This window comes from Amblyraja radiata, chromosome 45, assembly GCF_010909765.2.
Source record: "Amblyraja radiata isolate CabotCenter1 chromosome 45, sAmbRad1.1.pri, whole genome shotgun sequence".
Classification (NCBI taxonomy): domain Eukaryota; kingdom Metazoa; phylum Chordata; class Chondrichthyes; order Rajiformes; family Rajidae; genus Amblyraja; species Amblyraja radiata.
Genome location: NC_046000.1, coordinates 13,711,422 through 13,738,984, shown reverse-complemented (window position 1 = coordinate 13,738,984; position 27,563 = coordinate 13,711,422). Strand labels below are relative to the sequence as shown.

Below are 27,563 nucleotides of genomic sequence, written 5' to 3'. Positions count from 1 at the left end.
TACTATCAGGGACACATGACAATAAACTCTCTTGAATCTTGAATGTTCATAGGTGTCTCTATGTGTGTGAATCTGGTGGCGTCTACTTCCACAGGCTTGTCTGACCACGTCTGTATGCGTATGTCACTGCCCATATCAATTACATCAGTGTACGCAAAGTCCAGACTCCTTCCTACCTCTGCCTTGAGCCCACATAGAGCAAGCCGGAGTCATAGAGACACGCAGCATGGAAACAAGATCTTTGGCCCAAACTCGTCCACGCCAAGCAAGATGTCCCATCTGACCTAGTCCCGTGTTTGGCTCACAGACCTCTAAATCATTCCTGCCCATGCATCTGCCCAAGTGTCTTATAAATGTTGAAACAAATGAACTGCAGTTGCTGGTTTACAAAGAAAAAGACACAAAGTGCTGGTGCAACTCAAGGTTTAAGAAAGAACTGAGTTTCTCCAGCATTTTTATCCACCTCTAGATTCAGGGGCAGTTTCATCCCGGCTGTTATCAGGCAACTGGATCATCCTACCACAACCAGAGAGCAGTGCTGAACTACCATCTACTTCTTTGGTGATCCTTGGACTATCTTTGATCAAACTTGGCTGGCTTTACCTTGCACTAAACGTTATTCCCTTATCATATATCATTTATTATCTTTCAGCTGCCAGGTTAGCACCCCACAAAAGCCATGTGACAATAAACTAAACTAACTGTGTAAAAAAGTTGCCCCTCAGGTTCCTATTAAATCTTTACCCTCTTACTTTAAACCTATGTCCCCTGGTTTTTAAATCCCTTACCCATAAGTAAAAGACTCGTCATCTCATCGATTCTCCTCATGATTTTATACAGCTGTGTAGGATCACTCCTCAGCCTTCTGCGCTCCAAGGAATAGAATCTCAGCCTGCCCAACTTCTCCCGATAGCTCACACCCTCGAGTCCTGGCAACATCCTCGAGATCCGTGGATGGAAAGAAGGGGGTTGGTCAAGGAAGAGGATGGCAGCAGATGTTTAAGATATTTCTCCGTTTGTGATTCAGTTGGAAGAATAAGATGGGGCTGCCTGGTGCAATGGAGAAGAAGGTGGGAGCATTGTCTAGTGGGGTATTGAGTTGAACCTTCCTAGTCAGGTGTGGTTGTCCAGGCTTGCAGGGAGCTGGGGGGAGGGACGGCTATTAATACAGAGATCCCCCATGGTAGAAACATAGACAATAGGTGCAGGAGTAGAGGCCATTTGGCCCCTCCAGCCTGCACCGCCATTCAATATGATCATGGCTGATCATCCAACTCAGAATCCTGTACCTGCCTTCTCTCCATACCCCCTGATCCCTTTAGCCACAAGGGCCACATCTAACTCCCTCTTAAATATAGCCAATGAACTGGCCTCAACTACCTTCTGTGGCAGAGAATTCCACAGATTCACCACTCTCTGTGTGAAAAATGTTTTTCTCATCTCGGTCCTAAAAGATTTCCCCCTTATCCTTAAACTGGTGAGGCCTAGTGAGAATTCACAGCTGCCTATTATTCTTCCCCGCCCCCCCATTCTCCAGGCTCCCGTTCAGCGATGGATCCCAGCCAGGTTGAGCAGGCTTCCCGCCACCTCCCGTAACTCCTCGTCGATTCCCAGCGCATCCCACCCCTCGAGACGGGGTCCGCTCCCCGCGGTGCTGGGGGTCCGGGTGCCGAGCGGGACGTAGCCGCTGTCTGCCAGCGAGTCCTCGGCCCCCTCGTCCTCCGTCCCCGACTCGCCGCCGCTGACGAATCCCTCGCTGCCGTCGTCACCGCCGCCCCGGGCGGGCACGGTCCTGTCTGGCGCCGCCACCCGGAGATGCCGCTCGCCGCCCCCCCCGGCCAAGCTGTAGTTGTGGTCACCGTTGGAGACGGACGCTGGCCGTCTGGCCAGGCAGACGTCAGACCAGACTGGACGAGATGCTGGGTCACAGCTGGAGAGAAGGGGAAGGAAATATCAGGCCATCAGACAGGAATTAATAATAATAATAATAATAAATTTTATTTATGGGCGCCTATCAAGAGTCTCAAGGACACCTTACAAAAATTTAGCAAGTAGAGGAAAAACATGTAAGCGGAATGAAATAAATAGTAGAGACATGACTAGTACACAAAGTAAAGACAGAATTCAGTTCAAAACACAATATGAGGCAATTAATGCACAGATGAAAAGGGAGGGGGACGTGGGGCTAAGGATAGGCAGAGGTGAAGAGATGGGTCTTGAGGCGGGACTGGAAGATGGTGAGGGACACGGAATTGCGGATCAGTTGGGGGAGGGAGTTCCAGAGCCTGGGAGCTCCCCTGGAGAAGGCTCTGTCCCCAAAACTGCGGAGGTTGGACTTGTGGATGGAGAGGAGACCGGCTGATGTGGATCTGAGGGACCGTGAGGGTTGGTAGGGGGAGAGGAGGTCAGTGAGATATGGGGGGGGCCAGATGGTGGAGGGCTTTGTAGGTGAGGATCAGGATTTTGTAGGTGATCTGGTGGGAGATGGGAAGCCATTGAAGTTGTTTGAGGACTGGAGTGATGTGATGCCAGGATTTGGTGTGGGTGATGAGTCGGGCGGCTGCGTTCTGGACCAGTTGGAGTCGGTTGATGTAGGTAGAGCTGATGCCAAGGAGAAGTGAGTTGCAATAGTCCAGTCGGGAGGAGATGAAGGCATGGAATTAGTTCACCATCCCCTCCCCTGACCCGAAACGTGTCCCGTCCATTCCCTCCACTGATGCCGACTGACCCGCTGAGTTCATCCAACACTTGCTCAAGATTCCAGCATCTGCAGTTCCTTGTATCCCATCCCCGCTACCTCGTCCCCCCACATGTCGGTCCACTTCTGCAGTCACTTCCTCTCATCTTCTGACACCCTATTCATATTTTGCTTGGCCACCTTATAACCCAGCGGTCAGAAGATTGATATTTCTAACTTTAAGAAACCCTTGCATTCCCCCTCTCTCCGTCACTCCCCCACCCAGATCGTTGTACTACCAGTTATCAGAAAAAGATATTATGTTCGCCTTATGAGCTTTAAGTTTATAAAAGAGAAAGTAAGAGATTAGTAAAGATATATAATAATTTTTAAGTCGGGGTTCCCCAAGACATGAAAATTATTTCAAGGGTTCCACAAGGGTAAAAAGGTTGAGAAACGCTGCCTTATAACTATGCCCTTTAATGTTAGACATTTCCAGTCTGGTTAAAATGTTCTGACTGCCTACCTTATCTATGCCTTTCATAATTATATACACTTCTAAGTAAGTAAGTTAGTTTATTGGCCAAGTATTCACATACAAGGAATTTGCCTTGGTGCTCTGCCCACAAGTAACATGACATGAGTCATGGTAAGCCATGATTACAATGAATGGCGGTGCTGGCTCGAAGGGCCGAATGGCCACCTCCTGCACCTATTTTCTATGTTTCTATGACATACAGTGACAGTTACGAATGACTCCGAAAATACTAAACATAGAAACATAGAAAATAGGTGCAGTAGTAGAGGCCATTCGGCCCTTCGAGCCTGCACCGCCATTCAATATGATCATGGCTGATCATCCAACTCAGTATCCCATCCCTGCCTTCTCTCCATACCCCCTGATCCCTTTAGCCACAAGAGCCACATCTAACTCCCTCTTAAATATAGCCAATGAACTGTGGCCTCAACTACCTTCTGTGGCAGAGAATTCCACAGATTCACCACTCTCTGTGTGTGAAAAAAATGTTTTTCCCATCTCGGTCCTAAAAGACTTCCCCCTTATCCTTAAACTGTGTGGCCCCTTGTTCTGGACTTCCCCAACATCGGGAACAATCTTCCTGCATCTAGCCTGTCTAACCCCTTAAGAATGTTGTAAGTTTCTATAAGATCCCCCCCTCAATCTTCTAAATTCTAGCGAGTACAAGCCGAGTCTATCCAGTCTTTCTTCATATGAAAGTCCTGACATCCCAGGAATCAGTCTGGTGAACCTTCTCTGTACTCCCTTAATAATAATAATAATAATAATAATAATAATAATAATAATAAAGTCTCCTCTCAACCTCTGGTGTTCCAGAGAAAACAATCCAAGTCTATCCAACCTCTCCCTGTAGCTGACACCCTCTCATCCAGGCAAATCTCGTCTGTACCCTTTCCAAAGCCGTTACATCTTTCCTGTAATGGGCCAACCAGAAATTGGTGCAGTACCTGTTTGTTTGGGCATGCTCTCCACTGGAGGTCGTATCAGTTGCATCTGGGCTGAGTGCAGATGTGTTGCTGTCTAGACCAGAGACGGGGAGCTGTTCCTGGCCTCGTCCATCTGAAGAATGGAAATAAGGTCAGAATCAGAGCTGGGATCCTGTTATTGTGTTGCCTATATCCTGTGTTGCCTCTATTCTGGGGGAGTCCAGAACCAGGGGCCACACACAGTTTAAGAATAAGGCTGTCGGCCATTTAGAACGGAGATGAGGAAAAGTTTTCCACCTAGAGAGTTGTGAGTCTGTGGAATTCTCTGCCTCAGAAGGCGGTGGAGGCCAATTATCTGGATGCTTTCAAGAGAGAGTTAGATAGAGCTCTTATAGATAGCGGAGCCAAGGGATATGGGGTTAAGGCAGGAACGGGGTACTGATTGTGGACTGATTGTCTGAAGAAATGTCTCGACCCGAAACGTCACCTATTTCCTTCACTCCATAGATGCTGCCTCACCCGCTGAGTTTCTCCAGCATTTTTGTCTACCTGATTGTGGACGATCAGCCATGATCATAGTGAATGACGGTGCTGGCTCAAAGGGCCGAATGGCCTTCTCTTGAACCTATTGTCTATTATCTATTATCCTCAACCTTAAAGCAATTTAGTTCAGTTTAGTTTGGTTTAGAGCTACAGCGCAGAAACAGGCCCTTCAGCCCATCGAGTCTGCCCCGACCAGCGATCCCCGCACACTAACGCTATCCTGTACACAATAAGGACAATTTACAATTACACACACGCCAATTAGCCTATAAACCTGCACGTCTTTGGAGTGTGGGAGGAAACCGGAGAATCCACGCAGGTCACGGGGAGAACGTGCAAACTCCGTACAGACAGAACCCGTAGTCAGGATCGAACCTGGGTCTCTGGCGCTGTGAGGCAGCAAGTCTACCGCTGTTCCACCGTGCCGCCCCAGTTGTCAGGACGGTGGGGGAGGGGCGTGAAAGATACGGGGGGAGGGGGGAGGGAGGAGAATGGTTGGTTTCCTTCACTGCCTGTCAGACTGGAGAGGGTTCCAGCGCACTAGATTATACAGCTCACCTGTCCCGAACAACTCACCTGTGCGCTGGTTGTAGCATGGGTTCTGCAGATCCGTGGTGCTGGAACAGAGAGAGAGAAAGAGATAGAGAGGGAGAGAGAGAGAGAGGGAGAGAGAGAGAGGAGAGAGAGACAGAGGTACAGAGAGAGGAGAGAGAGAGTTAGAAGAGAGAGAGATGGAGAGAGAGGAGAGAGAGAGAGAGAGAGAGAGGAGAGAGAAGAGAGAGAGAGATAGAAGAGAGAGAGAGATAGAGAGAGGAGATATATATATATAGAGAGAGATGAGAGAGAGGGGAGAGAGAGAGGAGAGATAGAGAGAGAGAGAGATAGATAGAGAGAGAGGAGAGAGAGTTAGAGAGAGTTATAGAGATAGATAGAAGAGAGAGAGAGGAGAGAGAGAGATGAGAGAGAGAGAGAGATAGAGAGGAGAGGAGAGATAGTGTTATTGGGAGATTCGACACCGATCCAACCAACATATCAATTCAGGCATTGTTGACTAAAGATCAGGCTGACCTCTGCAGAGTTGCTAATACACGACTATGGATTCTAATCACCTTTATCGCACATGGTGTCAGAAGTGGGATAATGATCAGGCTCTGATCATCACAGTGATTAGAATCCATAGACTTTTACTAGCAGCTCTGCAGAGGTAACTCCAAGAGCTTTCATCTCAGCATGCATACCACTAGTTTAATAGAGAGAGAGCTCTCTAATAAGCCCATGAGTGACACCAATCTACAGGCATCTGGCCAGAACGCGAGTTTGTGCGGAAAAGGTTACCCCTCAGATTCCTATTAAATCTTTTCCCCTTCACCTTGAACCTTAATGTCCTCTGGTCCCCGATTCCCCTACTGTGGGTAAAATACTCTGTGCATCTACCCGATCTATTCCTCTCATGATCTTGTACACCTCTATAAGGTCACCCTTCATCCTCCTGCGCTCCAAGCCTACTCAACCTCTCCCTGTAGCTCACACCCTCTAGTCCTGGCAACATCCTCGTGAATCTTTTCTGATCCCCTCTCAAGCTGGACAATATCTTTCCTATAACATGGTTCAGGAGACGGCTGGATGGGTACGATGTCTGTCCTCTCGCCCATGTTGGAATGATTTAGTGCACGCTGACCACTTCTCTGACCGCTCCTACCTGAGACTGGGGCTTCTCTTCCTGATGGCCTGCAGCAGACCTGATACGGATTCCGTGTCAATGGACCAGAAGGAACCTTTACCCAAAGCCTGTGAACAGAACAAGAGTGGGAGCTTCAGATCTTGGAGTTCCAATCATTTCATATGTCATAGGCGCAGAATTAGGCCATTCGGCCCATCAAGTCTACCCCGGCTGATCTATCTTTCCCTCTCAACTCCATTCTCCTACCTTCTCTGCCAGTCGCTGCCTCAAAAAGGCAGCCAACGCCATCAAAGACCCACACCATCCTGGCCACACACTCATCTCTCCGTTGCCATCGGGAAGAAGGTACAGGAGCTTGAAATCGGGAACACCCAGGTTCAGGAACAGCTACTTCCCCACAGCCAGCAGGCTATTAAACACGACTTCAAACAAACTCTGAACAATAACAGCCTATTGCACTTAGGAAGACAAAAGTGCTGGAGAAACAGAGCGGGTGCGGCAGCATCTATGGAGCGAAGGAAATAAGCAACGTTTCGGGCCCGAAATCCTTCTGGAAATAGGCAACGTTTCGGGCCCGAAACCCTTCTGGAAATAGGCAACGTTTCGGGCCCGAAATCCTTCTGGAAATAGGCAACGTTTCGGGCCAAAACCCTTCTGGGTTTCGGCCCGAAACGTTGCCTATTTCCTTCGCTCCATAGATGCTGCTGCACCCGCTGAGTTTCTCCAGCACTTTTGTCTACCTTCAATTGTCCAGCATCTGCAGTTCCTTCTTAAACACAGCCTATTGCGCACTGAATCTGTTTATTTATTGTGTATATAATGGGTCTATGGTATAGAGACACACTGGACTTTTATCTCCTGTTCTGTATTATGTTTACATATTCTGTTGTGCTGCAGCAAGCAAGAATTTCATTGTCCTATCTGGGATAAATGACAATAAGAACTCTCTTGACTCTCTCTCTTCTCCCCGTAACCTTTGACACTCGATCTAATCAAATGCCTGCTCTAAAAATACCCGGTGATTTGCCCTCCACATCGGTCTGCGCCAATGAATTCACCACCATCTGATGAAAGAAATTCCTCCTTGTCTCCTTTCTAAAGGTATGCCCTTTTATTCATAGGCTGTGGTTGCTGATCCGAGACGCTCCCTCTAGTGGAAACATCCTCTCCACATCCACTCTATCCAAGCCTTTCACTATTCGGTAAGTTTCATTGAGGTCCCCCTCCCCCCCTAAACACCAGGGAGTACAGGCAGTGGAGGGCTGGCCAGGGTGTCAGCTTGCCCGATGGCAAGTGGGCCCCTGTTAAATGATAGCATTGTAGTTGTGGGTGGGCCCCCTTTGTCTCCTGGCAACCAATATTTTTAGACCCAGTCCGCCACTGAGTACAGGCCCAGATAAATCAAACGCTACTTCACCCCCATGTCCCTGGCGTATACGATGTGCAAATGGGATAGCACGGAACGAGTGTGAACGGGCGCTCAATAGTCGCAGGGGACTTGGCGATCCAAAGTGATTGTTTCCAGTCTGCATCTCAATAGACAATAGACAATAGGTGCAGCAGTAGGCCATTCGGCCCTTCGAGCCAGCACCGCCATTCCATGTGATCATGGCTGATCATCCCCAATCAGTACCCAGTTCCTGCCTTCTCCCCATATCCCCCGACTCCACTATCTTTAAGAGCCCTATCTAGCTCTTTTGAAAGCATCCAGAGAACCGGCCTCCACCGCCCTCTGAGGCAGAGAATTTCACAGAATTCTCTGTGTGAAAAAGGGTTTCCTCATCTCCGTTCTAAATGGCTTACCCCTTATTCTTAAACTGTGGCCCCTGGTTCTGGACTCCCCCAACATTGGGAACATGTTTCCTGCCTCCAGCGTGTTCAAGCCCTTAATAATCTTATATGCTGCAATAAGATACCCTCTCATCCTTCTAAATTCCAGAGTGTACAAGCCCAGCCACTCCATCTCTCAGCATATGACAGTCCCGCCATCCCGGGAATTAACCTTGTGTGTGTGTGTGTGTGTGTGTGTGTGCGTGCGTGTGTGTGTGTGTGTGTGTGTGTGTGTGTGAGTGTGAGTGTGATAGTGTTAGTGTGCAGGTGTGTGTGTGATAGTGTTAGTGTGCGTGTGTGTGTGTGCGTGCGTGCGTGCGTGCGTGTGTGTGTGTGTGTGTGTGTGTGTGAGTGTGATAGTGTTAGTGTGCAGGTGTGTGTGTGATAGTGTTAGTGTGCGTGTGTGTGAGTGTGTGATAGTGTTAGTGTGCAGGTGTGTGTGTGTGTTAGTGTGCGTGTGTGTGTGTGTGTGTGTGTGTGCGTGCGTGTGAGTGTGATAGTGTTAGTGTGCAGGTGTGTGTGTGATAGTGTTAGTGTGAGTGTGTGATAGTGTTAGTGTGCAGGTGTGTGTGTGTTAGTGTGCGTGTGTGTGTGTGTGCGTGTGTGTGTGTGTGTGAGTGTGTGATAGTGTTAGTGTGCAGGTGTGTGTGTGATAATGTTAGTGTGCGGGTGTGTGTGTGATAGTGTTAGTGTGCGGGTGTGTGTGTGATAATGTTAGTGTGCGTGTGTGTGTGTGATAGTGATAGTGTTAGTGTGCGGGTGTGTGTGTGATAATGTTAGTGTGCGGGTGTGTGTGTGTGATAGTGTTAGTGTGCGGGTGTGTGTGTGATAATGTTAGTGTGCGTGTGTGTGTGTGAGTGTGTGATAGTGTTAGTGTGCGGGTGTGTGTGTGATAATGTTAGTGTGCGGGTGTGTGTGTGTGATAGTGTTAGTGTGCGGGTGTGTGTGTGTGATAGTGTTAGTGTGCGGGTGTGTGTGTGTGATAGTGTTAGTGTGCGTGTGAGTGTGTGATAGTGTTAGTGTGCGTGTGTGTGTGTGATAATGTTAGTGTGCGTGTGTGTGTGTGATAATGTTAGTGTGCGGGGATCGCTGGTCAGCGCGTGTGTTCGGTGGGTTTCCGCGCTGTATCTCTAAACTAAACTCTGGCTGTTCACCTCTCTGCCGTGTTCCAGCGCTCTCCTGAACGACCTGTTGTGCCTCATTGATTTCTTCCAGTCCCCAGGAGTCCTCTTTAAACAAGGATACTGCTGCAAGATCCACTTGTAAATCTCTTTCACGGGCAGATGCCGCAGGGATGCATCCTCGACAGCCACGGACAGCGGGCAGTGGCTCTCCTCAGGTCCAGCCAAGGCAGGCAGTGGATCGACAGAGGTCACGCCAGCCAACCTCATGCCCCCAAGCAGGTTCTTGCCCTCATGCAGCCAGTCCAAGCTGGTCAGCTCCTCGTCTCCCTCGGCCTCCAGCCGGCCACCGATGGGGGAGGTGGGGGGACATCGCCACCAGTCCTCCCCCCCGCCAGGACGCTGACCTCCCATCGGCAGCCGGTCGGGGCTCCCATCCGTCCCCTCTGCCTGGGCAAGTGGCATCCCCTCCATGTTTGATCAGCGGTGGCAGGGAGACAGCGGAGAATGTCTAAGGAGAAAGACAACGAGCAAATGGTTGGCACGGAGGCGCAGAGGGTAGAGCTCTTATAGAAACTTACACAATTCTTAAGGGGTTGGACAGGCTAGATGCAGGAAGATTGTTCCCGATGTTTGGGAAGTCCAGAACAAGGGGCCACACACAGTTTAAGGATAAAGGGGAAATCTTTTAGGACCGAGATGGTATGTTAGCATTCATAGCAAAAGGATTTGAGTCTAGGAGCAGGGAGGTTCTACTGCAGTTGTACAGGGTCTTGGTGAGACCACACCTGGAGTATTGCGTACAGTTTTGGTCTCCTAATCTGAGGAAAGACATTCTTGCCATAGAGGGAGTACAGAGAAGGTTCACCAGACTGATTCCTGGGATGTCAGGACTTTTTCATATGAAGAAAGACTGGATAGACTCGGCTTGTACTCGCTAGAATTTAGAAGATTGAGGGGGGGATCTTACAGAAACTTACAAAATTCTTAAGGGGTTGGACAGGCTAGACAAACTGTGTGTGGCCCCTGGTTCTGGACTCCCCCAACATCGGGAACATGTTTACTGCCTCTAGCGTGTCCAAGCTCTTAACAATCTTATATGTTTCAATGAGATACCCTCTCATCCTTCTAAACTCCAGAGTGTACAAGCCCAGCCGCTCTATTCTCTCAGCATATGACAGTCCCGCCATCCCGGGAATTAACCTTGTAAACCTACGCTGCACTCCCTCAGTAGCAAGAATCAAAAAGGGCATCTCGGCACATTGGCCTTACCCAGTCAAATTATTGAGTATAGTTGGGAGGTCATGTTATAGTTGTATAAGACATTGGTGAGGCCATATGTGGAGGATGTGTTCAGTTTTGGTCGTTGTGTTATCATCATCAGCGGTCACTCGAAACGAGCCTGACTGTCCTCTCGTGGAGGACGCCTGTGAGTGACTTGGTTTAACGTGGGGAGACTGGTGCACAGACAGCCACCCCACGGTCCTTGACAGATCTGGGTCAGGATCCAGTGGCATGGAGTCCAAGACGACCGGAGACCCTTTTCTGCTGCAGCCTTCATCCGCCTTCCCAGCCGTTGGTCAGCCATCGTCCTCCGCCTGTTCCACCGTTGAGGTCTTGTTTGGATCGCTCTTTGTCAGAGACCTCCCCCTCGACCTTACCGCCATGGGTGGCCCTACCAGGAGTGTCGCTCCAGACGGCATCGCTCTCAGGATCTCAGGACCACACAAGCTTCTCCACCACGACATGGTGGCCATCCATGGAGAAGCCACTATGTTATATATGGGAAAGATGTCAAGCTGGGAAGGGTGCAGAGATTTACGAGGATGTTACCAAGACTCGATGGCCTGAGCTACAGGGAGAGGTTGGGGCAGACTAGGACTCTATTCCTTGGAGCGCAGGAGGATGAGGGGTGATCTGATAGAGGTGTATAACATCATGAGGGGAATAGATCGGGTAGATGCATAGAATCCTTTGCCCAGAGTAGGGGAATGGAGAACAAGAGGTGGTGGGGGGGTGGGGGGGGTTATATTAGGAACCTGAGGAGTAACTTTGTCTACACAAAGGGTGGTGGGTGTATAGAACAAGCTGCTAGAGGAAGTAGTTGAGGCTGGTACTATCATAGAAACATAGAAAATAGGTGCAGGAGTAGGCCATTCGGCCCTTCGAGCCTGCACCGCCATTCGATATGATCATGGCTGATCATCCAACTCAGTATCCCATCCCTGCCTTCTCTCCATACCTCCTGATCCCTTTAGCCACAAGGGCCACATCTAACTCCCTCTTAAATATAGCCAATGAACTGTGGCCTCAACTACCTTCTGTGGCAGAGAATTCCACAGATTCACCACTCTCTGTGTGAAAAATGTTTTCCTCATCTCGGTCCTAAATGATTTCCCCCCTTATCCTTAAACTGTGACCCCTTGTTCTGGACTTCCCCAACATCGGGAACAATCTTCCTGCATCTAGCCTGTCCAACCCCTTAAGAATTTTGTAAGTTCCCCCCTCAATCTTCTAAATTCCAGCGGGTACAAGCCGAGTCTATCCAGTCTTTCTTCATAGAAATGATTTTCTCATCTCGGTCCTAAAATACTTCCCTCTTATCCTTAAACTGTGACCCCTAGTCATAATGCTTAAGATACATTTGGACAGGTACATGGATAGGATAGGTTTAGAAGGATATGGGCCAAGCACGGGAAGGTGGGACTAGTGTAGATGGGGCATGTTGATCGGCCGAAGGATAACGGGGGGGTGGGGGGGGGAGGGGTTGTGTTTAGTGCTGGGGATTTATACGGGCCAGTCTATACACGGGGTGGGAAGAGGCCGCTGTCCTTAACCCGGGTCCCAGACGGGTTCTCAGCTGGGCCGCTGAAGTTGCAAAGGGATTTCAGCTGCTTTCTTACCTGCAGCCCGGTCTCTCGCCCTCTCTCTCCCCCTCATTCGTGCACGTTGCTGGGGCTGCTCCTCCGCGATGACGCTTGCAAATCCGCCTTTAGCATTTCCATGGGAACGGGCATTGCTGGCGAGACTTCATCTCCCATTACACTCAGCATTGAGAGAGAGAGAGAGAGAGAGAGAGAGAGAGGCAGAGAGAGATGGTGAATGACCAACATGCACATATATACGCACACACTAATCGACATTAACTAACGCTAAGAAATGAATATTGAATTGCTAAACTTGCTATTGTGTTGTACTGCTTACAGCTGCAAGAACGTGTAGCATCAATAAAGGGCTATAGGCCCATTGCAAGTTTATGTACAGGGACATATGTATCCATGCACTGTATACTTGTATTTATACTTATGCATTTTAAACATGTATGTCATGTTTTATACTTTGGCAATATAATAATGTTTTTTTATCATGCCAATAAAGTTTTTTAATTGAATTTGAATTGAGAGAGAGAGAAACTAGAGAGGCAGAGAGAGAGATATAACTATAGAGGCAGAGAGAGAGAGAGAGAGAGATATAACTATAGAGGCAGAGAGAGAGAGAGAGATATAACTATAGAGGCAGAGAGAGAGAGAACTGGAGGCAGAGAAACTAGAGAGAGAGAGAGAACTAGAGAGGCAGAGAGAACTAGAGAGGCAGAGAGAGAACTAGAGCAGAGAGAGAGATAAACTAGAGAGGCAGAGAGAGAGAGAACTGGAGGCAGAGAAACTAGAGAGAGAGAGAACTAGAGAGGCAGAGAGAACTAGAGAGGCAGAGAGAGAACTAGAGAGGCAGAGAGAACTAGAGAGGCAGAGAGAACTAGAGAGGCAGAGAGAGAGAGAGAGAGACTAGAGAGGCAGAGAGAACTAGAGAGGCAGAGAGAGAGAGAGAGAGAGAGAGAAACTAGAGAGGCAGAGAGAACTAGAGAGGCAGAGAGAGAACTAGAGAGGCAGAGAGAGAACTAGAGAGGCAGAGAGAGAGAACTAGAGAGGCAGAGAGAGAGAGAGACAAACACAGACAGAGAGACATACATACAGACACAGTGCCATAGAGTCTGAAGAAGGGTCTCGACCCGAAATGTCGCCCATTCCTTCTCTCCAGAGATGCTGCCTGTCCCACTAAGTTACTCCAGCATTTTGTGTCTGTATACAGAGAGAGAAGCACACAGAGAGGCAGACAACACACACACACAAGACAAACAGACAGAGAGAGAGACAGACAGATATTCACAAGGACAGAGAAAGAGAGACAGACAGACAGAGACACACAACGTGCTGGAGTAACTCAGCGGGCCAGGCAGCATCTCTGGAGTATACGTGATACGTTTCAGATCGGGGCCCTTTTCAGACCAGCAGTCTGAAGGAAGGTACACAAAAATGCTGGAGAAACTCAGCGGGTGCAGCAGCATCTATGGAGCGAAGGAAATAGGCAACGTTTCGGGCCGAAACCCTTCTTCAGACTGACGGAGGATCCCGACCTGAAACTATCAATTTCCCCCAGAGATGCTGCCTGCCCCGCTGAGTTACTCCAGCACGTTGTGTGTTTTTCCCCCCTGTAAATCAGCACCTGCAGTTCCTCCAAAGACACAAAATGCTGGGGTAACTCAGCGGGACAGGTGGCATCTCTAGAGAGAAGGAGCGGGTGGCGTTTAGAATCGAGACCCTTGTTCAGACCCGAAACGTCGCCCATTCCTTTTTCTCCAGAGATGCCGCCTGTCCCGCCGAGTTACTCCAGCATTTTGTGTCTTATCTTCGCTGTATCTTCGAGCATCTGCAGTTCCTTCCTTCGCATTTCGCCTGCAGTTCCTTCTTGCATACATTGAAGGAGTTCTCATCAGAGACTGAAGTTACTCCCATCACCTTGTGTATCAAAAACAGACACAAAATGCCGGAGTAACTCAGCGGGACAGGCAGCATCTCTGGAGAGAAGGAATGGGTGACATTTCGGGTCGAGACCCTTCTTCAGATTCAGAGTCTGAAGAAGGGTCTTGACCCGGATCGTCACCCATTCCTTCTCTCCAGAGATGCTGCCTGTCCCGCCGAGTTACTCCAGCATTTTGCCTAGGTGGACAAAGATGCTGGAGAAACTCAGCGGGTGAGGCAGCATCTATGGAGCGAAGGAATGGATGGATGCTGCCTCACCCGCTGAGTTTCTCCAGCATTTTTGTCCACCTTCAATTGTTCCTGCATCTGCAGTTCCTTCTTAAACATTTCTCCAACATCTTGCGTGTATCTTCCTTCGATTTAAACCAACGCATCTACAGTTTCTTCCTCCCGCAGGGTCCGCCTCTGGTTTAAGAACTTCTGCGAAATCTCAGGTCACCTTTTCTGGCGACAAGTCCAACGATATGTCAATCCATGGATTCTTATCAACAACATTCTAAGTAGTTTTCCAGATGGGGAATACACAGCGAAATTTGTTTATACAATCTGAAGCAATGTGTTTTTTTAATATTGGATAGAAATCAAAATGTTTTGCACTATTTAAAGACATGCCTAAATATCAGGTGTCGAGGGTTATGGAGAGAAGGCAGGAGAATTGGGTTGGGAGGGAGAGATAGATCAGCCACGATTGAATGGTGGAGTAGACTTGATGGGGCCGAATGGCCTAATTCTGCTCCCATCACACGAACATGAACACACGCACACAGGTCTTTGCTTCTACATTTTTGACTGCCCCACGGCCAAACTTCAAACGAATCTCTGAAGTTCTCCTCCCTCTCTGAGGTTGAAGTCAGTCCAGCACTTTGTGTGTTTTTTTTCTCTCCCCTTCAAGCCAGCGCCTGCAATTCTCTCCCTCCCCCTCTCTCTCTTTCCCTCTCCTTCTTTCTCTCCCCTCCTCTCACTCTCCCCTCTCTCTCTCTCTCTCTCTACCCTCCTCTCTCTTTCTCTCTACTCTCCTCTCTTTCTCTCGCTCACTCTCCCCTCCCTCTCTCCTCACTATCTCCTCCACTCTATCCCTCCCCTTCTCTCTTTTCTCTCTCCCCCTCCCTCTCTACCCTCTCACTTTCTCCCCTCCCCCTCCTTTCTCCCTCCACTCCTCTCTCTTTCTCTCCCCTCCTCTCTTCCTCCCCCTCCCTTCCAAAGATCCTATAGTGGAGCACACACACACAATGGCACAGACAGACACACACAGTGACACAGAGACACACACACACAGATACACACACACACAGTGACACAGACACACAGATACAGACACACACAGTGACACACACACAGTGACACAGACACACACACACACAGTGACACACACACATATACAGACACAGTGACACTAGCTATCAAAGATCCTATAGCAGATATAGGATCTATGCTAGCTATAGGATCGTTGGACACAGTGACACACACAGATACAGACACAGTGACACACACAGATACAGAGACAGTGACACATAGATACACAGACACACACACAGTGACACACACACAGATAGACACACACACACAGATAGACACACACACACAGTGACACAGACACACACACAGTGACACACACACAGTGACACAGACACACACACAGTGACACACACACAGTGACACATAGATACACAGACACACAGTGACACACACACACAGATAGACACACACACACAGTGACACACACACACAGTGACACACACACACAGATACAGTGACACAGACACACACACAGATAGACACACACACACAGTGACACACACACACAGATAGACACACACACACAGTGACACACACACACAGATAGACACACACACACAGTGACACACACAGATAGACACACACACACAGTGACACACACACACAGATAGACACACACACACAGTGACACAGACACACACACAGATAGACACACACACACACAGATAGACACACACACACACAGTGACACACACAGTGACACAGACACACACACACATGACACTAGCTACAGTATCTCTGCTCCCTCCCTCCCTCCCTCTGCACCAGTTTGATGTCAGGGTGAAGGTTCACGACGTGATGTAGCAATTGGTTGGAGGACCGAGCTGAGCCGCTGGGAGGACCAGGGGGGGTGTAGAGAGCGCGGGAGAATGTGAGCGCCTTCAGTTTCACCGCCTTGTGTCCGGGTTGACCAGCGCTAGTTGTGGATCAAGTCTCATCCCCGTCGCTTCAACCTCCTCGCTCCGGCTCCGGCTCCGGCTCCGGCTGGGGCTTGTCTTGTCTTACATTTGAGTGAATTAATTGAAAAGGCAACACACACACACACAGACAGATACACACACAGGTAGATACACAGTAACACACACAGACAGATACACACACAGGTAGATACACAGTAACACAGACAGATACATACACACACACAGATACAGTAACACACAGATACACACACAGGTAGATACACGCATAGCAAACACACACAGATAGATAGATACACAGACATACACACACAGACAGACAGATACATACACAGATAGATAGATACACACACAGATAGATACACACACACACACAGATAGATACATACACAGATAGATAGATACACACACAGATAGATACACACACACACAGATAGATACACACACACACACAGATAGATACATACACAGATAGATAGATACACACACAGATAGATACACACACACACAGATAGATACACACACACACACAGATAGATACATACACAGATATACACACACACACACAGACAGATACATACACAGATAGATAGATAGATACAGACACAGATACACACACACAGACAGATACATACACAGATAGATACACACACAGACAGATACATACACAGATAGATAGATACACACACAGATAGATACACACACACACAGATAGATACACACACAGACACATACACACACAGATACACACACACAGATAGATACACACACAGATAGATACACACACAGACAGATACATACACAGATAGATAGATACACACACAGATAGATACACACACACACAGATAGATACACACACAGACACATACACACACAGATACACACACACAGACAGATACATACACAGATAGATAGATACACACAGATAGATACACACACACAGATAGATACACACACATACACAGACAGATACACACACACAGACAGATACACACACACACACACACACAGTGACACTCACAGCTCCAGGGATGTCGGTCAACGTGGAGAAACTAACCGAGGAGCTGGATACCTTCGGCTTGGTTATTGATGGAGACAGTATGAAAGAGAAACGTGAGTCCCAGGGTGATTGGAGGGGGATATGGGGAAGGGGTTCATGTTCATTAAGTGGTAGGAACAGAATTGGGCCATAGTCTACTCCATTCAATCGTGGCTGATCTATCTCTCACCCCATTCTGCTGCCTTCTCCCCATAACCCCCTGGCACCCGCACTAAAGATCTTCCTCTCTCTGTCTGTCTCTGTCTCTCTGAGACCAGGTCTTCAGAGGAAGAGTGGTCAACTTGAAAGTGTTGACAGTTTCTCTCACCACAGATGCTGCCTGGCCTCTCTCTCTCTGTCTGTCTATCTCTCTGTATATCTCTCTCTGTCTCTCTGTCTATCTCTCTCTGTCTGTCTCTGTTTGTCTCTCTCTGTTTCTCTCCATTTCTCTCTCTGTCTCTGTCCTTCTCTATCTCTGTCTCTCTGTCTGTCTGTCTCTCTCTCTGTCTGTCTGTCTCTCTCTCTCTGTCTGTCTCTCTCTGTCTGTTTGTCTCTGTTTCTCTCCGTTTCTCTCTCCATTTCTGTGTCTCTGTCTGTCTGTCTCTCTGTCTGTCTCACTCTCTGTCTGTCTCTCTGTCTGTCTGTCTCTCTCTCTCTGTCTCTCTCTGTCTGTTTGTCTCTGTTTCTCTCCGTTTCTCTCTCCATTTCTGTGTCTCTGTCTGTCTGTCTCTCTCTCTCTGTCTCTGTGTCTCTCTCTCTGTCTCTGTCCGTCTCTCTCTCCGTCTCTCTCTATCTGTGTCTCTCTCTCCGTCTCTGTCTCTCTCACTCTCTCTCCATTTAAAATATACATTGGTTGAGGATTTGGGGGGAATGTTGAGGGGATATATTTGCATTCATTTTACATTTTTCTTTTTGTGCAGTGGTGGAGTTATGCATCACGTATCGCTTGAAGGAGGGTGAGATTGTCGATGAATGGTTTGCATTCAGCCAGACTCGACACGTTTCGCTGACTAGGGAAAATCTGGACATCTTTGAGCATGAGGTGATTGGCTTTCATAGAAACATAGAAACATAGAAATTAGGTGCAGGAGTAGGCCATTCGGCCCTTCGAGCCTGCACCGCCATTCAATATGATCATGGCTGATCATCCAACTCAGTATCCCGTACCTGCCTTCTCTCCATACCCTCTGATCCCCTTAGCCACCAGGGCCACATCTAACTCCCTCTTAAATATAGCCAATGAACTGGCCTCGACTACCCTCTGTGGCAGGGAGTTCCTAAGATTCACCACTCTCTGTGTGAAAAAAGTTCTTCTCATCTCGGTTTTAAAGGATTTCCCCCTTATCCTTAAGCTGTGACCCCTTGTCCTGGACTTCCCCAACATCGGGAGCAATCTTCCTGCATCTAGCCTGTCCAACCCCGTAAGAATTTTGTAAGTTTCTATAAGATCCCCTCTCAATCTCCTAAATTCTAGAGAGTATAAACCAAGTCTATCCAGTCTTTCTTCATAAGACAGTCCTGACATCCCAGGAATCAGTCTGGTGAACCTTCTCTGCACTCCCTCTATGGCAATAATGTCCTTCCTCAGATTTGGAGACCAAAACTGTACGCAATACTCCAGGTGTGGTCTCACCAAGACCCTGTACAACTGCAGTAGAACCTCCCTGCTCCTATACTCAAATCCTTTTGCTATGAAAGCTAACATACCATTCGCTTTCTTCACTGCCTGCTGCACCTGCATGCCCACTTTCAATGACTGGTGTACCATGACACCCAGGTCTCGCTGCATCTCCCCTTTTCCTAGTCGGCCACCATTTAGATAATAGTCTGCTTTCCTGTTTTTGCCACCAAAATGGATAACCTCACATTTATCCACATTATACTGCATCTGCCAAACATTTGCCCACTCACCCAGCCTATCCAAGTCACCTTGCAGTCTCCTAGCATCCTCCTCACAGCTAACACTGCCCCCCAGCTTAGTGTCATCCGCAAACTTGGAGATATTGCCTTCAATTCCCTCATCCAGATCATTAATATATATTGTAAATAGCTGGGGTCCCAGCACTGAGCCTTGCGGTACCCCACTATTCACTGCCTGCCATTGTGAAAATGACCCGTTTACTCCTACTCTTTGCTTCCTGTTTGCCAGCCAGTTCTCTATCCACATCAATACTGAACCCTCAATGCCGTGTGCTTTAAGTTTGTAAACTAATCTCTTATGTGGGACCTTGTCGAAAGCCTTCTGGAAGTCCAGATACACCACATCCACTGGTTCTCCCCTATCCACGCTACTAGTTACATCCTCGAAAAATTCTATAAGATTCGTCAGACATGATTTACCTTTTGTAAATCCATGCTGACTTTGTCCAATGATTTCACCACTTTCCAAATGTGCTGCTATCCCATCTTTAATAACTGACTCTAGCAGTTTCCCCACTACCGATGTTAGACTAACTGGTCTGTAATTCCCCGTTTTCTCTCCCTCCCTTCTTAAAAAGTGGGGTTACGTTTGCTACCCGCCAATCCTCAGGAACTACTCCAGAATCTAAAGAGTTTTGAAAGATTATTACTAATGCATCCACTATTTCTGGAGCTACTTCCTTAAGTACTCTGGGATGCAGCCTATCTGGCCCTGGGGATTTATCGGCCTTTAATCCATTCAATTTACCCAACACCACTTCCCGGCTAACCTGGATTTCACTCAATTCCTCCAACTCCTTTGACCCGCGGTCCCCTGCTATTTCCGGCAGATTATTTATGTCTTCCTTAGTGAAGACGGAACCAAAGTAGTTATTCAATTGGTCCGCCATATCCTTGTTCCCCATGATCAACTCACCTGTTTCTGACTGCAAGGGACCTACATTTGTTTTAACTAATCTCTTTCTTTTCACATATCTATAAAAACTTTTACAGTCAGTTTTTTATGTTCCCTGCCAGTTTTCTTTCATAATCTATTTTTCCTTTCCTAATTAAGCCCTTTGTCCTCCTCTGCTGGTCTCTGAATTTCTCCCAGTCCTCCGGTATGCTGCTTTTTCTGGCTAATTTGTACGCATCATCCTTCGCTTTGATACTATCCCTGATTTCCCTTGTTATCCACGGATGCACCACCTTCCCTGATTTATTCTTTTGCCAAACTGGGATGAACAATTTTTGTAGTTCATCCATGCAGTCTTTAAATGTCTTCCATTGCATAACCACCGTCAACCCTTTTAGAATTAATTGCCAGTCAATCTTGGCCAATTCACGTCTCATACCCTCAAAGTTACCTTTCTTTAAGTTCAGAACCATTGTTTCTGAATTAACAATGTCACTCTCCATCCTAATGAAGAACTCAACCATATTATGGTCACTCTTGCCCAAGGGGGCACGTACAACAAGACTGCTAACTAACCCTTCCTCATTACTCAATACCCAGTCTAAAATAGCCTGCTCTCTCGTTGGTTCCTCTACATGTTGATTTAGATAACTATCCCGCATACATTCCAAAAAATCCACTTCCTCAGCACCCCTGCCAATTTGATTCACCCAATCTATATGTAGATTGAAGTCACCCATTATAACGGTTTTGCCTTTGTCGCACGCATTTCTAATTTCCTGTTTGATACCATCTCCAACTTCACTACTACTGGTAGGTGGCCTGTACACAACACCCACCAGCGTTTTCTGCCCCTTAGTGTTTCGCAGCTCTACCCATACCGATTCCACATCCTGCAAACTAATGTCCTTCCTTTCCATTGCGTTAATCTCCTCTCTAATCAGCAACGCTACCCCACCTCCTTTTCCTTTCTCTCTATCCCTCCTGAATATTGAATATCCCTGGATGTTCAGCTCCCAGCCTTGGTCACCCTGGAGCCATGTCTCCGTGATCCCAACTATATCATAGTCATTAATAGCTATCTGCACATTCAACTCATCCACCTTATTACGAATGCTCCTTGCATTGAGACACAAAGCCTTCAGGCTTGTTTTTACAACACTCTTACCCCTTATACAATTTTGTTGAAAAGTGGCCCTTTTTGATTTTTGCCCTGGATTTTCCGGCCTGCCACTTTTACTTTTCACCTTGCTACCTATTGCTTCTACCCTCATTTTACACCCCTCTGTCTCTACGCTCACACATTTAAGAAACCCTTTCCCTTTAACTCCATCCTCCACTAGCCCATTCGACACCCCACCCCCCTTATTCAGTTTAAAACCACCTGTGTAGCAGTGGCAAACCTGCCTGCCAGAATGCTGGTCCCACACCTGTTAAGATGCAATCCGTCCCTTCAGCATGATATCCTCCGACATTTTCGGCACCTCCAACGGGATCCCACCACTGGCCACATCTTCCCATCTCAGCTTTCCGCAGAGACCGCTCCCTCCATAACTCCCTGGTCAATTCATCCCAACCCACCCAAATCACCCCCTCTCCTGGCACTTTCCCTTGCAACCGCAGGAAATGCTACACTTGTCGCTTTACCTCCCCCTCGACTCCATCCAAGGACCCAAGCAGTCGTTCCAGGTGAGGCAGTCTGAAGAAGGATTTCGGCCCGAAACGTCGCCTATTTCCTTCGCTCCATAGATGCTGCTGCACCCGCTGAGTCTCCAGCATTTTGTGTACCTTCGATCTTCCAGCATCTGCAGTTCCTTCTTGAACACTGAGGCAGAGGTTCACCTGCACCTCCTCCAACCTCATCTATTGCATCCGCTGCTCTGGGTGTCAGCTGCTCTACATCGGTGAGACCAAGCGTAGGTTTGGCGATCGCTTCACCCGACACCTCCGCTCGGTCCGCAATAACCAACCTGATCTCCCGGTGGCTCAGCACTTCAACTCCCCCTCCCATTCCGAATCCCAATCCGACCTTTCTGTCCTGGGCCTCCTCCATGGCCAGAGTGAATCCCACCGTAAATTGGAGGAGCAGCACCTCATATTTCGCTTGGGCAGTTTACACCCCAGCGGCATGAACATTGACTTCTCCAATTTCAGGTAGTCCCTGCTTTCTCCTCCCCTTCCCCTCCCCTTCCCAGCTCTCCCACAGCCCACTGTCTCCTCCTCTTTTCTTCTTTCTCCCTCCCACCCACACATCTGTCTGAAGAAGGGTCTCGACCCGAAACGTTGCCTATTTCCTTCGCTCCATAGATGCTGCCGCACCCGCTGAGTTTCTCCAGCATTTTTGTTCGGCTTTGAGCATGAGGTAATTTTATGGAGCGCTTCAGTTCTCGGCAGTTTCCCCCAATCCGGGTCCTCCTTTGTGCGAATGAATGATAGACAATAGGTGCAGGAGTAGGTCATTTGGCCCTTCGAGCCTGCACCGCCATTCAATATGATCATGGCTGATCATCCAACTCAGTATCCTGTACCTGCCTTCTCTCCATACCCCCGATCCCTTTAGCCACAAGGGCCACATCTAACTCCCTCTTAAATATAGCAAATGAACTGGCCTCAACTACCTTCTGTGGCAGAGAATTCCACAGATTCACCACTCTCTGTGTGAAAAAAATTTTCCTCATCTTGGTCCTAAAAGATTTCCCCCTTATCCTTAAACTGTGACCCCTTGTTCTGGACTTCCCAAACATCGGTAACAATCTTCCTGCATCTAGCCTGTCCAACCCCTTAAGAATTTTGTACGTTTCTATAAGATCCCCCCTCAATCTTCTAAATTCTAGCGAGTACAAGCCGAGTCTATCCAGTCTTTCTTCATATGAAAGTCCTGCCATCCCAGGAATCAGTCTGGTGAACCTTCTCTGTACTCCCTCTATGGCAAGAATGTCTTTCCTCAGATTAGGCGACCAAAACTGTCCGCAATACTCCAGGTTGTTGGTCACTTCCCTGTTGCCATCCATCCCATAAATGTGTGTCTTTTTTGTTTGGTTTGCTTGCAGAAACTTAGCAGGAGGCCAGCGAAGGCATGCCCAGCAACAAAGAAACCTCACCATCGAGCACCTATACAGAATCTGAACACTCTGGAAGACCTGTATCCTTTTAAAAACAAAAACAAATGTTAGATGTACAATGTGCATATTGTTGGAGCCATGCAGCTCTAACGGTAACAGGCCCTTCGGCCCGACTCTTCCATGCTGGCCGAGGGGCCCCTTTCTTTCTACAGATACCACCATTCACTCACATGTTACGGGACAGCTAACAGCAACCGATGAACCTACTAAACCCACGCGCCCTTGGGAGGTGGGAGGAAACGGAGGGGGGGGGGGGGGGCACCATGCAGTCAAGGAGAACGTACAAACTCCACACAGTCAGCACCCGAGGTTACGAGACCCGGAGGTAGACAAAATTGCTGGAGAAACTCAGCCGGGTGCGGCAGCATCTATGGAGCGAAGGAAATAGGCAACGTTTCGGGCCGAAACCCTTCTTCAGGGGAAATAGTAGTGATATCTAACGGGCATTCGGACAGAATGGGATTGGTTTCGAGGGATAAGGGCCAAATGGTAGGGCTAGGGCAGATGGGGCAACTAGGTCAGCATGGGTAAGTTGGGCCGAAGGGCCTGTTTCCGCGCTGTACGACTCGAAGTGAGTCTCATTGTGACCAAGCCATTGTTTCCTTTAACTGTGGACAGCGTTCAGGCAGAGGAGGAGGAGGCAAACCTTCTGGATTCATACTCCACACCAGGAAGGGTACGTTCCTCTTGCTCTCTCTGACAGCTCAGACTACACCCGGGTCCCTGGCTCTGTGAGGCAGCAAATCCACCACTGCCTGCAGTTATTAACTTTCTTTTAAAATCCCTTTATTAGCTTTTTTTTCAAAAACAAAAAACAAAACAAAAAGAATAAGATTGGGGAAGTCCAGAACAAGGGGTCACACAGCTTAAGGATAAGGGGGGAATATTTTAGGACCGAGATGAGAAAAACATTTTTTTTTCACACACAGAGAGTGGTGAATCTGTGGAATTCTCTGCCACAGAAGGTAGTTGAGGCCACAGTTCATTGGCTATATTTAAGAGGGAGTTAGATGTGGCTAAAGGGATCAGGGGGTATGGAGAGAAGGCAGGGATGGGATACTGAGTTGGATGATCAGCCATGATCATATCGAATGGCGGTGCAGGCTCGAAGGGCCGAATGGCCTCTACTCCTGCACCTATTTTCTATGTTTCTATGTTTCTCTCCACAGCGCCACCCCGTCTCAGAAGTACGCTTCCAGAACTAACGGGGGCGAGGTTGTTGCATCGTTCGGCACGGTGAGAGGGGCGGTCTGGCGCGGCAGCGGTGGGCAGAGTGTCAGCGTGAAGCTGCTGACAGCGCCCGAGGACTCCATCACCAAACCCTTCAAATACATGTTCCAGAAACTCTACGACATCCGTGAAGGTACGTTGGCACCAACGGCGCGGGCCGAAGGGCCTGTTGATAAGCTGTGCTGTTCTGTCATTGTATTTTGGACTATGTGGTGGTTTCATTGTGTGTTTCCCTTGCACTATGTAATGGGTCAGATGGGCAGAAATGCTGGAGAAACTCAGCGGGTGAGGCAGCATCTATGGAGCGAAGGAATAGGTGGAGGCTGGTTCTCTGGATGCTTTCAAGAGAGAGCTAGATAGGGCTCTTAAAGATAGCGGAGTCAGGGGATATGGGGAGAAGGCAGGAACGGGGTACTGATTGGGGATTATCACATTGAATGGCGGTGCTGGCTCGAAGGGCAAAATGGCCTCTACTCCTGCACCTATTGTCTATTGCTTAGGTCTCCTAAGTGGGACAGACCCATTATTAGTGTTGGAGAATGTAACCATGCCTAACTCCTCCTATTGTTTGTTAAACCTTTTCAGTTCTGAACTACAAGATCGAGGATTTGAGTCTGTCTTTGACTGATCGTCACCACATTGAGGGTTTCCGACCAGTTGCCATACCAGCTCAGGTGAGTAGCGGCTATAGTAGACCTATCCATCCAAGCAAGCAAGTTTATTTATATCGCACATTTCAGCAGCAAGTGCTTTACACAAAGCATTAAAGAGCAATCAAAGGTCGACAAAAATGCTGGAGAAACTCAGCGGGTGAGGCAGCATCCATGGAGCGAAGGAAATATGCGACGTTTCGGGTCGAGACCCTTCTTCTGAGTTTAGTTTCAGAAGTTGGGGAAGTCCAGAACTAGGGGGTCACAGTTTAAGGATAAGAGGGAAGTCTTTTAGGACCGAGATGAGAAAATCATCAGAGAGTGGTGAATCTGTGGAATTCTCTGCCACAGAAGGTAGTTGAGGCCACAGTTCATTGGCTATATTTAAGAGGGAGTTAGATGTGGCCCTTGTGGCTAAAGGGATCAGGGGGTATGGAGAGAAGGCAGGTACAGGATACTGAGTTGGATGATCAGCCATGATCATATCGAATGGCGGTGCAGGCTCGAAGGGCCGAATGGCCTCTACTCCTGCACCTATTTTCTATGTTTTTATGTTTCTAAAGAACTGCAGATGCTGGAAAAATCGAAGGTAGACAAAAATGCTGGAGAAACTCAGCGGGCGAGGCAGGATCTATGGAGAGAAGGAATGGGCGACGTTTCGGGTCGAGACCAGGAAGGGTCTCGACCCGAAACGTCGCCTATTCCTTCTCTCCATAGATGAAGAAGGGTCTCGACCCGAAACGTCGCCTATTTCCTTCACTCCACAGATGCTGCCTCACCCGCTGAGTTTCTCCAGCATTTTTGTCTGCCTTTGATTTTTCCAGCATCTGCAGTTCTTTCTTAAACAAAGAGCAATCAACAGTAATTAAAAAACTCATTAAAAAGAATAGACAATAACAAACAAGCTGAAATAGAATAAGACAAGTATAAAATACACAAATAAAAGTTAGTGCAGTGTAAGAAATGAATGATTATTTAATTTAATTGAAGTCAGCGTCAAACAGAAAAGTCTTCAGCCCCGATTTAAAATAACTGAGAGTTGGAGCAGACCTGGAGAAATCGAAGGTGCATTTTTCTGGACAAAAGGCTGGAGAAACTCAGCGGGTGAGGCAGCATCTCCGGAGCGAAGGAAATAGGCGACGTTTCGGGTTGAGACCCTTCTTCAAGTTTGTTCCATAGATGTGGTGCATAAAAACGCTGCTTCTCCACGTTTTAGTTCCGACTCTGGGGTCAGATCGTCACCTATCCATCGTCTCCACAGATGCTGCCTGACCCGCCGAGTTGCTCCAGCACTTAGTCTTTTTTAAGGGCACTTTCATTTCATTCAGGAACTGCAGCTGCTGGTTTCAAGCGAAGATAGACTCAAAAAGCGGGATCATATTGAATGGCCTACCCCTGCACCTATTTTTCTATGTTTCTACTCCAGCACATTGAGTCTATATTCCACTAGATACTTGGCAGTTTCCTTCAGGCAGTTCTGCTTACACAGCAGTAAGTTCGACAACATTTAAACAATGTGTAGGGGACATAATACCAGATGTTACCAGCAGGTGGCAGAGTGACAGAACATGAATGAAATGCAGATAATGCCCCTGTCCCACTTCGGAAACCTGAACGGAGACCTCCGGAGACTTTGCGCCCGACTCAAGGTTTCCGTGCGGTTCTCGGAGGTTTTTGTCAGTCTCCCTACCTGCTTCCACTACCTGCAACCACCTGCAACCTCCGGGAACCGCACGGAAACCTTGGGTGGGGCGCAAAGTCTCCGGAGGTTTCCGTTCAGGTTTCCTAAGTGGGACAGGGGCTTAAGGCACAAGATGCTGGAGTAACTCAGCGGGACAGGCAGCATCTCTGGAGAGAAGGAATGGGTGACGTTTTGGGTCAGACTGGGACATCGAAACATTACCTATTCCTTCTATCCAGAGATGCTGCCTGTCCCGCTGAGTTACTCCAGCATTTTGTGTCTACTGTAATTCCTTTAGCCCGAAGTGCTAAATCTAACTCTCTCTTGAAAACATCCAGTGGTTCGGCCTCCACTGCCTTCTGTGGCAGAGAATTCCACAGATTCACAACTTTTAAACCAGCTGGTCGACAAAATTGCTGGAGAAACTCAGCGGGTGCGGCAGCATCTATGGAGAGAAGGAATGGGCGACGTTTCGGGACGAGACCCTTCTTCATCTATGGAGAGAAGGAATTGCCGACGTTTCGGGTCGAGACCCTTCCGGGTCTCAACCCGAAACGTCGCCAATTCCTTCGCTCCATAGATGCTGCCTCACCCGCTGGGTTTTTCCAGCATTTTTGTCTGCCTTCGATTTTCCAGCATCCGCAGTTCCTTCTTAAACCGACAAACCCGCACGTCTTTGG

The 27,563-nt window shown here is 48.2% G+C and overlaps 2 protein-coding genes across 4 annotated transcripts; one reads left to right on the top strand and one right to left on the bottom strand.

The window, feature by feature from the left end:
- Positions 1-1,403: 1,403 nt before the first annotated feature.
- Positions 1,404-12,393, bottom strand: LOC116968608 (forkhead box protein N2-like). Of its 3 annotated transcripts, none has more exons than XM_033015368.1 (6): positions 12,220-12,393; positions 9,350-9,827; positions 6,384-6,472; positions 5,261-5,307; positions 4,163-4,274; positions 1,405-1,930 (listed from the first exon to the last, which is right to left on the bottom strand). In XM_033015368.1, the coding sequence occupies exons 2-6, from the start codon at positions 9,788-9,790 to the stop codon at positions 1,546-1,548; spliced, it is 1,074 nt and encodes a 357-aa protein (XP_032871259.1). In that variant the 5' UTR covers positions 9,791-9,827; positions 12,220-12,393; the 3' UTR covers positions 1,405-1,545. The 3 variants fall into 3 exon arrangements, with proteins under 3 accessions (XP_032871261.1, XP_032871259.1, XP_032871260.1); XM_033015369.1 differs by having other exon boundaries at positions 5,261-5,301; XM_033015370.1 differs by lacking the exon at positions 4,163-4,274 and having other exon boundaries at positions 1,404-1,930.
- Positions 12,394-17,260: 4,867 nt separating this feature from the next.
- Positions 17,261-24,022, top strand: LOC116968466 (DNA polymerase alpha subunit B-like). Its single transcript, XM_033015230.1, has 4 exons — positions 17,261-17,459; positions 18,306-18,427; positions 23,251-23,342; positions 23,941-24,022. Exons 1-4 carry the CDS (start codon positions 17,378-17,380, stop codon positions 24,020-24,022), a joined length of 378 nt encoding a protein of 125 aa, XP_032871121.1. The 5' UTR covers positions 17,261-17,377.
- Positions 24,023-27,563: the final 3,541 nt, after the last annotated feature.

Excerpts from the sequence above, each read along its gene's own strand:
- LOC116968608 (XM_033015368.1), bottom strand. The coding sequence starts at position 9,790 with ATGGAGGGGATGCCACTTGCCCAGGCAGAGGGGACGGATGGGAGCCCC. Across the intron at positions 5,308-6,383 it reads AAGAGAAGCCCCAGTCTCAG|TTCCAGCACCACGGATCTGC; the intron begins GTAGGAGCGGTC and ends TCTCTCTCTCTG. Across the intron at positions 4,275-5,260 it reads ATGCTACAACCAGCGCACAG|ATGGACGAGGCCAGGAACAG; the intron begins GTGAGTTGTTCG and ends TCCATTCTTCAG.
- LOC116968466 (XM_033015230.1), top strand. The coding sequence starts at position 17,378 with ATGTCGGTCAACGTGGAGAAACTAACCGAGGAGCTGGATACCTTCGGC. Across the intron at positions 18,428-23,250 it reads TGGACATCTTTGAGCATGAG|AAACTTAGCAGGAGGCCAGC; the intron begins GTGATTGGCTTT and ends GTTTGCTTGCAG. Across the intron at positions 23,343-23,940 it reads CTGAACACTCTGGAAGACCT|CGTTCAGGCAGAGGAGGAGG; the intron begins GTATCCTTTTAA and ends AACTGTGGACAG.